General features: G+C 32.4%; 3 protein-coding genes across 4 annotated transcripts; 1 reads left to right on the forward strand and 2 right to left on the reverse strand.

The window, feature by feature from the left end:
• Positions 1 to 906: 906 nt before the first annotated feature.
• Positions 907 to 4,726, reverse strand: LOC123920147 (transcription initiation factor IIA subunit 2-like). The gene is made up of 4 exons (XM_045972303.1): positions 4,628 to 4,726; positions 4,312 to 4,460; positions 4,175 to 4,225; positions 907 to 1,232 (listed from the first exon to the last, which is right to left on the reverse strand). Exons 2-4 carry the CDS (start codon positions 4,438 to 4,440, stop codon positions 1,092 to 1,094), a joined length of 321 nt encoding a protein of 106 aa, XP_045828259.1. The 5' UTR covers positions 4,441 to 4,460; positions 4,628 to 4,726; the 3' UTR covers positions 907 to 1,091.
• Positions 4,727 to 7,471: 2,745 nt separating this feature from the next.
• Positions 7,472 to 8,158, forward strand: LOC123920149. Its single transcript, XM_045972307.1, has 2 exons — positions 7,472 to 7,687; positions 7,804 to 8,158. Exons 1-2 carry the CDS (start codon positions 7,541 to 7,543, stop codon positions 7,930 to 7,932), a joined length of 276 nt encoding a protein of 91 aa, XP_045828263.1. The 5' UTR covers positions 7,472 to 7,540; the 3' UTR covers positions 7,933 to 8,158.
• A 1,487-nt stretch (positions 8,159 to 9,645) lies between these two features.
• Positions 9,646 to 14,112, reverse strand: LOC123920148 (kinetochore protein NUF2 homolog). Of its 2 annotated transcripts, none has more exons than XM_045972305.1 (12): positions 14,018 to 14,112; positions 13,790 to 13,973; positions 13,471 to 13,695; positions 13,276 to 13,369; positions 13,004 to 13,183; positions 12,521 to 12,610; positions 11,914 to 12,021; positions 11,303 to 11,356; positions 10,938 to 11,052; positions 10,566 to 10,723; positions 10,252 to 10,347; positions 9,646 to 9,948 (listed from the first exon to the last, which is right to left on the reverse strand). In XM_045972305.1, the coding sequence occupies exons 2-12, from the start codon at positions 13,951 to 13,953 to the stop codon at positions 9,862 to 9,864; spliced, it is 1,371 nt and encodes a 456-aa protein (XP_045828261.1). In that variant the 5' UTR covers positions 13,954 to 13,973; positions 14,018 to 14,112; the 3' UTR covers positions 9,646 to 9,861. The 2 variants fall into 2 exon arrangements, with proteins under 2 accessions (XP_045828261.1, XP_045828262.1); XM_045972306.1 differs by having other exon boundaries at positions 13,790 to 13,984; positions 14,018 to 14,102.

Consider the following 14,112-nt stretch of genomic DNA (forward strand, 5'->3'; position numbering starts at 1 on the left):
TTTCGACCTCGTGTTGTAGCCATAGAACACTACTTCGGTACCTGCGAAACGAACTGGAGCGTATTCGTATTATGTAATACGAAATATTTGGCGTTTCGGATTGTATGAACCAAATTAATCTAGGTCGAAAAATAGGGGTATTTTAGGATTTTTGGGGGTGTAAGAGCAATATGGGGGCCTAAAAAGCAATTTTCATTAGTCTATTGGTTCCTTAAAGACATTTTAGGTTTCACAGTGGTCCCTTAAAAAAAAGTCCGGATTGGTCCCTTAAATAAAAAAGGCCCGGATTGGTCCTTAAAGACATATGTTTGTCATATTGGTCATTTTCGTTAAATTTTAACTCCAAATATAACAAAATATTTCACTAGTTAAAATTTTAAAAATTAATAAGGTTTTTTGTGGACCACTTATGCTTAATAATATCCATAATTTAGTCAACTAAAACTAACGTTTTTTGTAAAAAAAATTGACGGAAAGGACCAATGTGAGAAACATATGTGTTTTTAAAGGACCAATCCGAACCGTTTTTTCTTTAAGAAATCATTGTGAAACCTAAAATGTCTTTAAGGAATTAATAGACTAATTATTAATTAAGCCTTAATTGATCAACCGCACTGGTAGACACTAGACATTGAATATAAACGAAAAAATAGCCTAAATACTACTTCTAACATAATTTGGATAGTATTAGATTTCATCCTCATTGCTAACATTGTATACAAAAATAAATAAATAATTAACTTTAATACTATCTTAGGGGTAACTAGCCTTTTTTTTTTTAATTTTATACAATAGTTTTCTGGAGATAAGTAAATTAGTTTAACCTTTAACGACTAGTGGAAAAATAAAATAGAATACGGATAAGCGATAGTAGATTCATCCAATTCCCATGTGTTATTCTCAATATGAACATTAACTACCTCATGACATAAAGATTGAAGGCCTTTTAAATTTATAATAACATAATGTATATGCTAGTTCCTTCAATAATTTTAAGGCCATTCATCACAATGGTTTAGCCACCATTCCCATAGTACAAATAGATGATTACAATGCTCGTCATTAACAAAATGTGATAGAAATTAAGCACATTATTGATTGAGCAACTTTGAGTCACATGCCACTATTTTAACCCGTCCAACAGTCTCTTGCTTGTCTTCATTCTTAAACAAAGCATCTTGCAAGATGAAGGTCCAAACATTGTCGCAAAATCTGTATGTATGGAGATGTCCCTGTGATTCAAAAGTGAAAAGAAAAAGGTAAATAATTATGATAATTAATTATGCAGACTTGAGCTTCACCAAAATCATATATATGCAGTATCAAACATAAAAAATGTTAAGGTGTTGTTGGATGATTCACTACACGCAAGTTGTTGAATTAAGAGCTACCAAAAATGCCGGCAACGTAAACGAAATGGCACCCACATCCAAATTAATATTCTATGAAACAAAAAACAGTGCAATTTAAACATGCATTCACGCAACATAGTGAAAACAGTGGTGCCAAATCATGGAAATCAACTCTCAAAAAATTATCTGGTCATCTTAAACTATGTTGGAGCCATGAGAAAAAATAAGACTACACGAGAGGCATTAAACTATTAATATAGTGTTCAATTGGTTATGTGGTTCAGGTAACATTTTATCTTAAAACCCCAAAGATTTAATTCCAATATGTTGATATTCTGCTATGGTCCTCTAAATCAATATAAGAAACTAAGATCCTAGAAAATTCAAAGATCAGCTAAAGAAATATTTTATGAGACAAACACAAACCTAGAATATTTAGTTAGAGGTATGACAGGGATGACTGTAACATCAATTTACCCATATAAAACTATTCTGTAGTTCGCGTCAATTAAATCAAAAGCTTTCCATTTTCTGTTCCCTATATACATTCATCGTGAGAACTAAAACAAACCCGTTCAACAAGACATTTCCACAGAGAAAATTGCTTCATAAACAAACTACAGTTGTTATATTCAACATGAGACATACAATAATAGTATACACCGTCACTACCCATCAAAGTCTACTTAGTCTTTGCCCATCCCCTCAAAAAGAGATGAAAAAAAATGGGAGACTGAAAGAGTATGGAGGAAAAGGCTGCAACAAATGATAAAAGTCTTGATCAAATAAATGGTCTCAATGGTAGTCAGAAGACTTAAAAGTATGGAAATCATGATTTGGAGAGGGTGTCTCTAAGTGTAAGAAATTTATATATTTCGACACTAAATTTGATATTTCAACACTTCATTAAAAAATTTCTGAATTTCAGTGTCTCAGAACCACCATAGAACAAAATTTGCAATTGAATCTCAAACAAAAACAGAGGAGAAAAATAGGAAAAGGAGAAAGAGTTTTTAAACAAAAGAAAAAATAAGACGTCTCTTTCAAGGTGTGAAATGAAAAATATTCTCTTGCTTCGGACTCCTAATTATAACTGTAAATACAAGGAAAACGCAAGAGAAAATATACGAATAAAATTACTGCAGTCCCTCTTCATAAAAGATATTGTAACACTGATTATCAAGATCAGCATGATATATACTCAATTCTCAAAGATTACATATAAATGTTACTCCTTGTGCTAAAAATAATGCATGTTAACAGCCATTGTGTACCTTCTTAGAAATGAGTATTGGACCTAACTCATCCTTACAAAATCGGCTTGTAAGGTGAGGATTGCCTCTAGTATATAAACACTTGGTCAGGCCATATCTCAACCGATGTGGGACTCTTAACACACCCCCTCACGCCCAGCACTATTGGGCTTGGTGCGTGGATATAAACGGTAGGTGGCCCAACGGATCGGGGAGAGACTCTGATACCATCTTAGAAATACCTCAACCATAGAAAACAGGAGGAAAAAAAAAATCATTTTTAAAGATAACGAGAAAATATCCTGAACAAATCTATTGATTGGCACCAGAAACAGTCAGACGCTTATGACCCATTAACTGAAGAAGAGAAAACAGGCATCATTTAGCAGCAGACACACCACTGAGTTAGCACACAAATCACAGGACAAATTTCTTCAAAGGATACTGTAAAGGGATGCCAGTTTTACGAATTTGAAAAGCTAGGAAAGGGATAATGTGTTTCAGAAAAAAGTGGTATTCATGGCACAGCCAATTACAAAAATTTCCAAGCAATTCATGGCCAGAGAGCAAGGAGCCATAGGAAAGTTTGTGAACAAGTATCAGATAACTGACAGAAGAAGCGTGAAAAAGTGAGGAAGAGGATCAGGAAAACTTCCATGTGAAGTGTAATTAAAATTTACTTGTATCCATTATATCAAAGTGAAATCAAAGGTGAGGATTTAGAATAACTCTTGGAGACATGGTTGTCAAACTCAAGATCCCACCTAAGATCATTTTGGAATAGGGAAATTGTAAATCACAGGATTTCAACAGGGATCCTAAGATCCTACCATAAATATTAAATAAATTTTATTCTAAAAATATAATAATATAATTGAAATATATATTATATTTATTGTATTTCAAATATTTTGATATTCGTATTAAATTTAACAGTTATTATGAAAAAAGGATGATGTGATGCTGAAAATAAAGCCCATAAATATACACCAGAAAAGATAAACACTAATTGAAAGGTAACATTAATTGACACGGCCATTGGATTGAAAGTTCCAATTAATTGTTCAAGCTGGTGAGATTTCATACAATTTGAAAGCTAAACACTAATTGATATTTTATCTTATTAACTATTTTATCATATAACTCATAAAAATTAATAATCTTGAATATAAATACATCAACCTTTGTACCGCGTGCCCCAACCCCTCCACCCACACACATGCGCGCCTATTTGTTCCTTAGTTTGAAGTCTGGTATTACCAAAATAGGAAGGGCCGGTACATGCGACTCGAGGGTAACTCTCATACTCCATTCAAAAACTCTCTGTATGTGTGTTTGTGTGAGGACAAAGCCCTCATAACTTATTGAGAAGAAAATAAAACTACAACATGCAGTTACCCTACAAATAGCTAGAGCTCAGAACAAGCCACTTCCAGTCCTAACTACAAGCAACCAACAAAAGAGCAAACAGCCCTAAGCATATCCTAACAACAACAAGTCAACAACCGTCATTCAACACATCACACTACATAACAAAAGATAAGCAGCAAACAAAATAATCAGCTTTACCTTGATAGAAACTTTGCTCCTAACCTTCGTTTCCAGAGCCTCAGTCATAGACTACAAAATCCTCATGCAACCAAAATTAATTAAATTAAACAACCAGATCTAGAAACCAGAAACCTAGCACCAAATCCAAAACCTACCTTATCAAACTGAACAAGAATCTGAATCGCATGCTCAGGACTAAGAGTTCCAGCCTGAACCATCTCATCCAAAGTCTCAGTAAGGCATGTTCCGATCTCCGACCTACGATAAAGTTCGAACGTCGCCATTCTACCTTTAAAAACGCGATCTACATCGAAAAAACAAACATTATAATACTTTTTCTGAAACAGATACGAAAAATCAAGAAAAAAATGAAAGACAATGATTATAATAATTAACGATTATGATGATGAAAAATTGAAGAACAGTATGTGATGAAGATGAGGAAGATCTAGGGATTGAGATCGGAATTACAAATTCGGAGTAGCGTTGTTGTTCTTTGTGGTGTTGGTTGTTCTTCTTCAGTTAACGTTCGGGTTTGTTGAATGCGTTTGCGAGGGTAGAAATTTTGGGGCTTTTATACCTAGAATTTGGAGATGAGGGTATATATAGTGAAGGTTGGAGAATAGTTTGCAATTACAATTGTACCCTCGAAAACGTTTTTTATGGGCTTCTAATATTTTTTCTTATGGGCTGGGTTGGGCTGTCCTCGTAAACGTTTCGCTCAGTCGCGTAAGATATTGCAAATATTAATAACAATAAAGATTTTAAATATATTTTTAATTTTTAATCCCTCCAAAATAATGAGCTTTTAAGTTTAGTCAATAATTATTAAAAAAAAGAGTTTAATCAATGAAAAAATCTAATCAGGGTCCATTTGGATTGACTTATTTTTTAGCTTATACGAAATAATTAATGCAAATAAATAAGTTTTTATGTATTAATATAAGTTTTTTCATATAGTTTATGAAAAAATATCTTATAAAGATGCAATTTTTGTTAGTTAACACTTATGAATTAACATAAAAGTTTATGTATTTGCATAAGCAATTTTCTTAAGCTGAAAAATAAAAGTTTATTTATTTGCATAAGCAATTTTCACTTTAAAAATTGATGTTACGTAGACAAGGACCATATTGAAGGCAAAATACATCAAAAAAGAAGATGAACGTTGAGGTACTAAATTGTCTGAAAGATAAAATCACCCCCAAATATACAACCCTAAATCAATCTACATCTTCTTCACCTTCTCATTGAACTTTTATCAATCATCTCCATCACCATTTTCGTAAACATTGAAAGATGGATTCTTAAAAAGAGTAGAAAGAAAAGAAAGAGTAAAAGATGATAAAATGAAAACTAATGTTGGCAACAAATATGAAAATGATGACAAGTTCAAGAGAGATGTAAACTCAAAGTTGAATATATTGGTTGTTTACACGAAGCTTATAAAATACTTTCTATTTGTTTTTCTTGTGATTCAACTTTTGTATATGATTGTTCATAAGTAGTATTATTGATTAATAATTGAAATTAGTGAGTGTAATATTATTGGCTAGTGAATGTGATGTATTTTAGCTTTAATGAAAACATATTTGTTTATTTAATTTTCTTTACAAAACATATTTGTAATTAAGCTTGATATATTTATCATACTATAATTTATTTATTTATTTAATTTTCTTTACAAAACAACTATTTATTAACTAACACAATTTAATCGTGTGTAAAAAAAAAAAAACTAACACAATTTAATCAAGCATTTTTAATGCTAAAGTTAAATATGAACCTTTTTCTTTACTAAAGATATCAAGTTTCTTAGATCATTTCTCCCATAATTTTGACCGTCCCTTTTGTGGGCCCTGGTCGGGTGTATGGTATTCCGGTAGATGCACGACACTTAGATTTCTTTAAAATGTTAAAAAGCATATGGAACATTCATCAAAGAAGACACACGATGGACGTGGCTAGACTGATGTTGAGAAGGCCGATCGAAATTGAAATAAAACAAAAAATTCATTGAAATTGATTTGTTACAACGTAAAATAAATTAGTTTTATAGATTAGATAGATAGCTTACATCATCTAATACACTCCATCAAATGTTTTGACTTCAAAGTGAATGAAATATTACTTTGAGCAAAATTAAATAGTACACATTAGACAGAAAAAATAAATCAAATTTAATTAAATTAACAATAAGGACCATGAAGAAGAGCACGTTCCACATGCCGACATTTATTGACGTAATGGTGAAGAATCGGGACAGATTATTCACCACTTTCTATTTCTACAAGTTTGAACTTAGAATGCCCATGTTTCATTTCCAGTCCTTCATGCGACCACTTAGCTACTACCACATTACCAATTTAGCAGCATAAGACAATCTCATTTGTGCATGAAAAAATCTCGTTTGAGTAGCATCTATTTCGGCTAAATATATGAAAGGAAAAAAAACTAACAAAGGAAAATGAAGAAAAAAAAATAGAAGAAAAGAGTAAGAGAAGAGAATGAGGGGAATTTATAGAAAATTTGGCTGCTTTCCTTTGGTCATGTTGTGTTATGATTGTGTGTTACGATATTGTCCACTTGATAGATCTTTGACTAATGCAGAAAATTTGACCACCAACCGGTCCACTACTTAAATAGTAGACAGTATTTTCGAAAATTCTCCAATTTTTTTATAATGTCTGTTACTTAAATAGCTGAAGGGTAAAATAGAAACTGAATAGGGGCGTAAGAACCACGAAGGACATCAATAGAAAATGGCACGTTTAGTCTCTAATATTCACAAACTTGCGATTTTGGTTCCCTAACTTTTATAATAGCACTTCTGGCCCATAATTTTAGCATTTTTTTTGCAAAAGGTTAACCCATTGATTTTAACCAAATCAACGCACACGTGAACAAGAACTCACATGCCAGATCATGTTGATGTGACATGTGAATTGTTGTCAATGTGTGCGTTGACTTGATCAAAATTAATAAATCAACCTTTTATAAAATTGGCTAAAGCTAGGGTACTAAAAATACTATTACGAAAATGATCATGTTAAAAAGTGTGCTAAAGCACTTGTTAAGTATACTAAAATGAAAATTAAAAACAAAATTAATGTTAAAAATATCACTTTTTATTGTTTTAATACATTGAATGCACAATTTTCATTATAAGCTTAAATAGCATTTGAGAAACACTGAATTTAACATTTTCTTTATAAAAGTTAAAATGCAAAAAATGCAATTCTATGAAAGTTAAAGACCAAAAGGACAATTTAAGTTTCTATTTTTCGTTTATAAAAGGACTTGGTTACAAGGATATTTCATTTCATCTTCAATTAAAACTATAACTAACCATACTTAAAATAGTAGTATAGCAAGCAGATAGACATGGAAGAGATGGGTTCTTCATCTTCAACTCCTTTGCCAAATCACAACAAGACTTCTTTTGGGTCTAGCCTGAAAAAGAGTTGCCTATCTTTTGCTGTTTCTATACAAGAAACCTTTAGATATGCAAAAGCCTTCTTTGTGGGTCAGGTAATTCGATTTTTATAGCTATAGTATATTTCAATTGTATCATTAATTTTTAGCTATTACTTCCTCCGATTCTTTTTATAAAAAATAAAAGTGAATATTGTGTAAAAAAATAACAGGCAAAGACTATAACAGCAAAGAATGAGAAGGAAGCAAGTGAAGCTGAACTTGAGGCTACAAAGAAACAGGTTGAGGCTGCTGATGCTGCTGAAAACATCAAGAATAGACTCAATAATCAGCATAACTAATGTTTAGCTTTTTTTAATTCATGGAACATATGTACTAGCCAGTTTCGAACAAAATATTTGTCCTTTAACATTTCATAGGAAACAACAAACATGTATTGTAGTAGCTACTGTTTTTTTTTTTTTTTTTTATCTTTCTGGTTTTATTAATATGAGTTAGGATCCTCTCCATTTCATGTAGTTCTGTGTTTGTATCTTTCTGGAGTACTGTACTATTTTTTTTTGTCTATCATGTTTTTGTATTTTTGTATACCAAAGTTTTTTTTTTTTTGAACCAAAGTTAAGATACCAAAGTTTTTTTTTGTATACCAAAGTTAAGATACGCGTGATGACACAAACTATAAGTTTATGGGTGATTAACACGCAACACTTTTTTTCTTACCAATTTGACACGTACCTAGTTGTTGGTCATTCTAATAGAAGAAGTACTATTAGGAATATTAATTAAGTAAAGTACTCATCTTAAAAATGGTCATGTTAATGTGTCTTTTAAGGACACATGTTAAGTTATCTAAAAATAAAAATTTAGTATTTAGGTATATAAAATATATATCATATTTACTTTCTTAACATGTGTCCTTAGGTCACATGTTAACATTCTCAATTTATTTTTATTTATTAGTAAAAAATACGGTCAAAATAATATCTCTAAATAATATAGAATAATTAACTGGTTCACTTATTGTATAGCAGAGATAATATTCTATCCATATTTTTAGGGTAGGACTCGGTAGAGTTGTAAAAAATGTGCGGATTGAACCAATTTTGGATGTGTCAATCCTTAAAAAAAGTTTATAGATACAATTGGACACTGATATTACACATCCTTAAAAAAGTTTATAGATATAATTGGACACTGATATTTTCTCTTTAGGCCTCCATATTTCTTTTTTCCCTCTGAATTTTACTTTTTGCCCTCCAATAAAAACTTCGGTTTTTACGAACCAATTTTTTTTCCTTGAAAAAAAATTTGGTTTCTTTTAATCAAATTTTTCCTGAATTTGAACTACAAAACACTTCGGTTTCTGCAAACCGGAATTTTTATCGAAGGAAAAATTAGAATATTTAGGGTATAAAAGATACATGAGAAACCTTGAGAAAACATCTCGAACACTTGGTCCTATTCTATTTAGCCCACATGAAAGTTGGATTGAGTTAGGCTAATCCATTGGACTTTGTGATCAACCAATTCTCAAAAAATTTGTCATTCTTGTAAAAACAAATATCAATCACCAATGGAATGAAAATCCTAAAAATTAGACGTACATTTGGCCTCTAAATGTCAAACCAAAGAATCGTTATATCTTTATAAGAAAAATGTAAATGCATTTTTTCATCTTAAATTTATACAAGATTTTAGCCCTTTCATTTCAAAATCCAGAATTTTTTGTCCTCTATTTTTACACATTGTTTAAATTTTGGTCTCAACCAAGAATTTTTAAGAAAAAAACACAACAGTGATCTTCTTTAACCTTGAAAGCTTCAACAAGAAACACATCGTTAATCTTAAGAGGAAAAAAAACTACTACTTCAACAAGAACATCATATGTCAAGGACCAAACCCCACAAGAACCATGGAATGAAAGAACACCTAGTTCCAATCATTTGGGACTTGGGAGCATAGCATAAGAACATGTGCCACATCAAGAAAAAGTCATGCCAAGCTATAAACGAAATCTGTTGCAGCCTTAAATCATCAACAAGTAACACTGGTAATTTGAGCAAAAAACAAACCTCTGAAATGTCTTATCAAAGGAAAATAACAGTTACATATACAATAATTTGAACATCTATCAAGCATAACAGTTATATATACAAATTTAGACATATATGTTAACAAACGAAAATAAATAAAACTGATTTCAACCAGTGTTTTGTTGATAATGTGCTCAACATTGAAGCGCAAGTCTAGTCCACAATTATTCGGGAACCCTAATTGTCAAACCCAGCTCCTTTAATGGTTGCATCCTTTAGCCCAGATTCAACCACATGTGCAATCGAATTGGAATACTTGTGAAACTGCATCAATCCACACAATAATAATTCAGTTATTTCTCATTTACAATCACACTAAGCAACGCAAGAATCGCCACTCAAAATTGGTAATCAACAGTTACATGGCAGTGCGTAGAGCAAGGAATCTATTTACCAAAAAAAGAAAAGGTAAAATCTATGTAAACCTTGCAACTAACATAGTGACTTTTGAATTCCAATTAAAATTTTCATTTTCCTCTTGTGAGGTATGGCTGGAATTTAATGTTTTGAAGCCAAGCAGGGTAAAAGGCGACACCGGCTTCCAAAAGAAGATAAATGGCCACATACCTCTTCGACTATCTCTCTGCGTTTACCATCTAACTGGTCCACTTTAACTGTTGCAGATTCTTTAACCGAGGTTATTGTACTATTTACAGCATCCACCTATCAATTGTAAACAAAAAATAACAATTAATTCTTTAATCAAACTTGCATGATTTAATATGAAAGAAAATGCTAACAGGTGCCTAAAGAATACTAGTTATGATTTCATTTTCAAAAATAATAAGTATTCAGATAAGAAGCAATGTTTTCTTTAGTTATGGATGTATTTAGTGTTTATACTTTCCAAACAGTTTTCTATTCCACTTAATAAAAGATACCTTTGATAACATAGCCTCAACATTTCTCTGTCTAGTTTCAATGACAAGTCTCTTTGATTCCACCTCTGATTTTTTACTGCTTAGATATTTAGTTCCTTCCTCGGTCACAGAACTGCATTCTTTCTCCAACTGCTTCTTCGACCCTTCCAGATGCTCGACTGAGGAGGAAAAAACAAGCATAAAAAGATGAAGGGAAAACACAACACAAACACATATAATATACATGTTTAAAGAGCAATGCTATATAGCATTGAAGTTTTCTCGTAGAAATCAATTCAACATAGCATGGCATAGTGGCATATATAATGTACACCATCACACCGTCCACTTGGAAATGGAGTACCGCCATTGCTTGCTTGCACAAGAACATACCTTTACTTTGCATTTCAACCAATTTGACATCAAGTGACTTCTCCAGTACTTCTTCATCGCCAAGTTTAGCTTTTATTGCTTTGAGATCCTTTTCAACAGATTTAGAAGAACTCACCTATAGGAAGTTCTAAAAAAATCAAACAATAGGTTTTGCACAATAACTATCTTTGAAGGAAGAAAAAGCCCACAGATCATCGTATAACATCTCATATCTCTATGATAGTTTTCCCATCATGAGCTCCATTCAAATACAAAAAGAGAAAGTTTTTCGTTCTTCAATATACAGCGGAAAACTCATAACAAAAATTTAAATCCTCATGTTAAATGACAGAGCAGAGGTCAAATAACCAGAGGACGGGGAATACCTGTTCTTGTATAGCCTGCATCTGCCTGTAGTGTTTTGACATTTTTTTGTGAACCTGAAAAGGAATTGATAAAAATTGATCTATATATTATCGAGGAAAAACATTACATTATGAATATTAGTCACAAACCCATGACCCATGAGAATGAGATACTGTTAGGTTTTTGTAGTTTGCTTTCTGAAATGAATAAATGGCTACAAACAAACATAACTGTTAACCAATATAAATCATGTTGAAAAGTGAATGATAACATTTATGATGCAAATTCTTAAAAGCAGATTAAGTAATCTGATTACCCCCTTTATGTTGATGTTTATTCTTTAAGCCCCCATTACAAGGGGAAAATCATTTTACATATGTACAACATAATTTCATCAACGGCAGCACCGCCAAATGGACTACTTGACTGATAAGTTTGCTATACAGCCCTATTGGTTGAGGTTTCACAAAAGTTGAATCATATTGCAAGTTTAGGATAGGGTTGCAATTGCATCATAAAGAAATGTTAAGTAATTAAGAAAGAAAGTCACTACAGTCCAACAAAATTATTACTTAACCCAGACCCAAAATGCTGATGAAGAGCAAAATTAAACTAGCCTTTGGCAACATACCTTGGATAAAACTTCAACATGGGAAGTCTTCTCATGGAAAGTGTGCATGGCTAATCTTTCAGCATTTCTTGCCACCTCTCGAGCTAACTTCTTTTCCTCTAAAGCCCTCTTCATGCAAGATAAAAAAAAAAAAAAAAAAAAAAAGAAAGCAAAGTTAAATGGGTAGAAGTAGGAAAAACATTCTAGATCACTCTACAGTCTACACGGAATGTACATTCTAAAATAACTGTGGTTTTAGTTCATCTGAACTGCAATAACAATTCCGTGGTTAAATTAAATTTTAGTTTCCACTTACTTTAAATTTAATTCCTACAATTTCTTTTCAATTCAACTCTCACACTTAAAAACATCTTCAAAATAGTGTCCACCACCACTTTTCATTGTAATATGATTAGTTTAGCCCTTGTTGGACATTGAGTAAAAAAGATCATCAAGTGAGCACCTTTTGATTTATAGGAAAAGAGCAATTGTTTAAAACTACAACTGTGTTAGCTGAGAACATAATAAGTTTGATTTTGCGAACAATAGAATAGACTAAACTACAACATTAAATTTTTCATTGGCAACTGATTTATGACGAATGGAGATAATGAACTGAAAAGGATACCTGTACTTTATTAGGTGATTGGACAATCTTTGACAGTAGATTTCCATTCTCTTGAACATTTTGTACCAGTCTAAATTCAGCACCAGAAATCTGGGGCGAGAAAAGGAAATAGAAATTAGAATTATCAACAAATATCATAATCTATCATCAAATACCCGCAAAGCTGCAAAGGAACTAACATTTACTAGGAACTAATCAGATTAAGCTTTAATTACCGATGGTTATAAACCAAAAATGAACAAAAGGAACCTTCCAAAACTGCATCCTGCTATACATGTTCAAGTTACAAAAACAACCAGAGGTTCAATGTCCTAATCCTAACATCAATTGTTCACAAAAACCTATGCATTAATTGATTTTTCTTCTATATACTGTTCAAAAAACCCATAAATCAAAGAAGATTATGTAACTCATTATGTTAACTAAGCTTCAACTATTGTTCAAAGCATATTATGATTGTGATCTATCAAATGAAAATCTCACCTTATCATCCATTTCCACATTTTTCTCCTTCAACTTCTTTAGAGTAGTCCTCAGAGACATCTGTTTGTTGTTCAGGTTTGAGATCGTTTGACGCAGCTCATTCACTTTTGAGTCCACTTCCTGAACAGAAGGCATATCTCTTTCCCTGGCTTCTTTGATTTCAGCAATCGCCAATTTCAACTATAACAACGGAATCAAACTCAATCAACGAAATAACCTATCCCAACACACACATACACACACAAAAAAAAAATAAATAAATAATTTATAACCTGGACTATCTTGGTATTTTCAATGTCCAATATTTTCTGTTCTAAATCGTTGAATTCGTCAACAATTGGTGATATGGAATTCATTCTCGAATCCCTGACATTAAAAAAATTTGACAATTAGGTCATATTCTAGAGTTTTCTATCTTTTGTTGAATTATTGAAATGGTTGAAAAGGTGAGAGTAACCATAACCAACCTGTAGAGACAGAAATTGAGAAGAGCGCCAAGGAAGAACTCGGTTCGATGAGGATCAGGCTTGACAAGATCGGCCATGTTAAATGTGAACTTGTTCGGACATTCAAGAGCGGTGAGCATTTGTTTGATCTTGTGGTAAATCTTGATAACGCGAACTGATCCAAGGTGAAGATCAGGATTCTCAAGACGCTCTAACGAATCGAACTGAAGTTGGTCATTGTCTTCCCTGTGAGAAATAAAAGAAAGAAACAGTGTTAACAAGAAAAGTAGTGAATGAATGAGAAAAGTGTGATGTGAAGGATTGAAGAGAGATTATATACTCAGGGAGAAAATCGAGATGGTTCAGGATACGAGTGTAGAGATCCAAAACAACAACGGATTTAGGGTTAGAGATTTCATTCTCGGTGACAGATGCTATTCCAAATTGGGATAAGACTTGAACTATTTCCTTCCTCGGTAGCCTCGGGTACTCGTAGTTCGACATTGCGGTGGAACGGCGGTGGAACGGCGGTGGAACGGCGGTGGAACGGCGGTGGAACGGCGGTGGACACGGACGGAATTAGGTAATTAGGTAATACTAAAAAGGGGCGGTGGAGTTTCTCAATGGAAGGGAGTGAGTGATTTGAATTTGAAGCGAAAACGA

This window comes from Trifolium pratense, linkage group LG4 (assembly GCF_020283565.1).
Source record: "Trifolium pratense cultivar HEN17-A07 linkage group LG4, ARS_RC_1.1, whole genome shotgun sequence".
Taxonomy (NCBI): domain Eukaryota; kingdom Viridiplantae; phylum Streptophyta; class Magnoliopsida; order Fabales; family Fabaceae; genus Trifolium; species Trifolium pratense.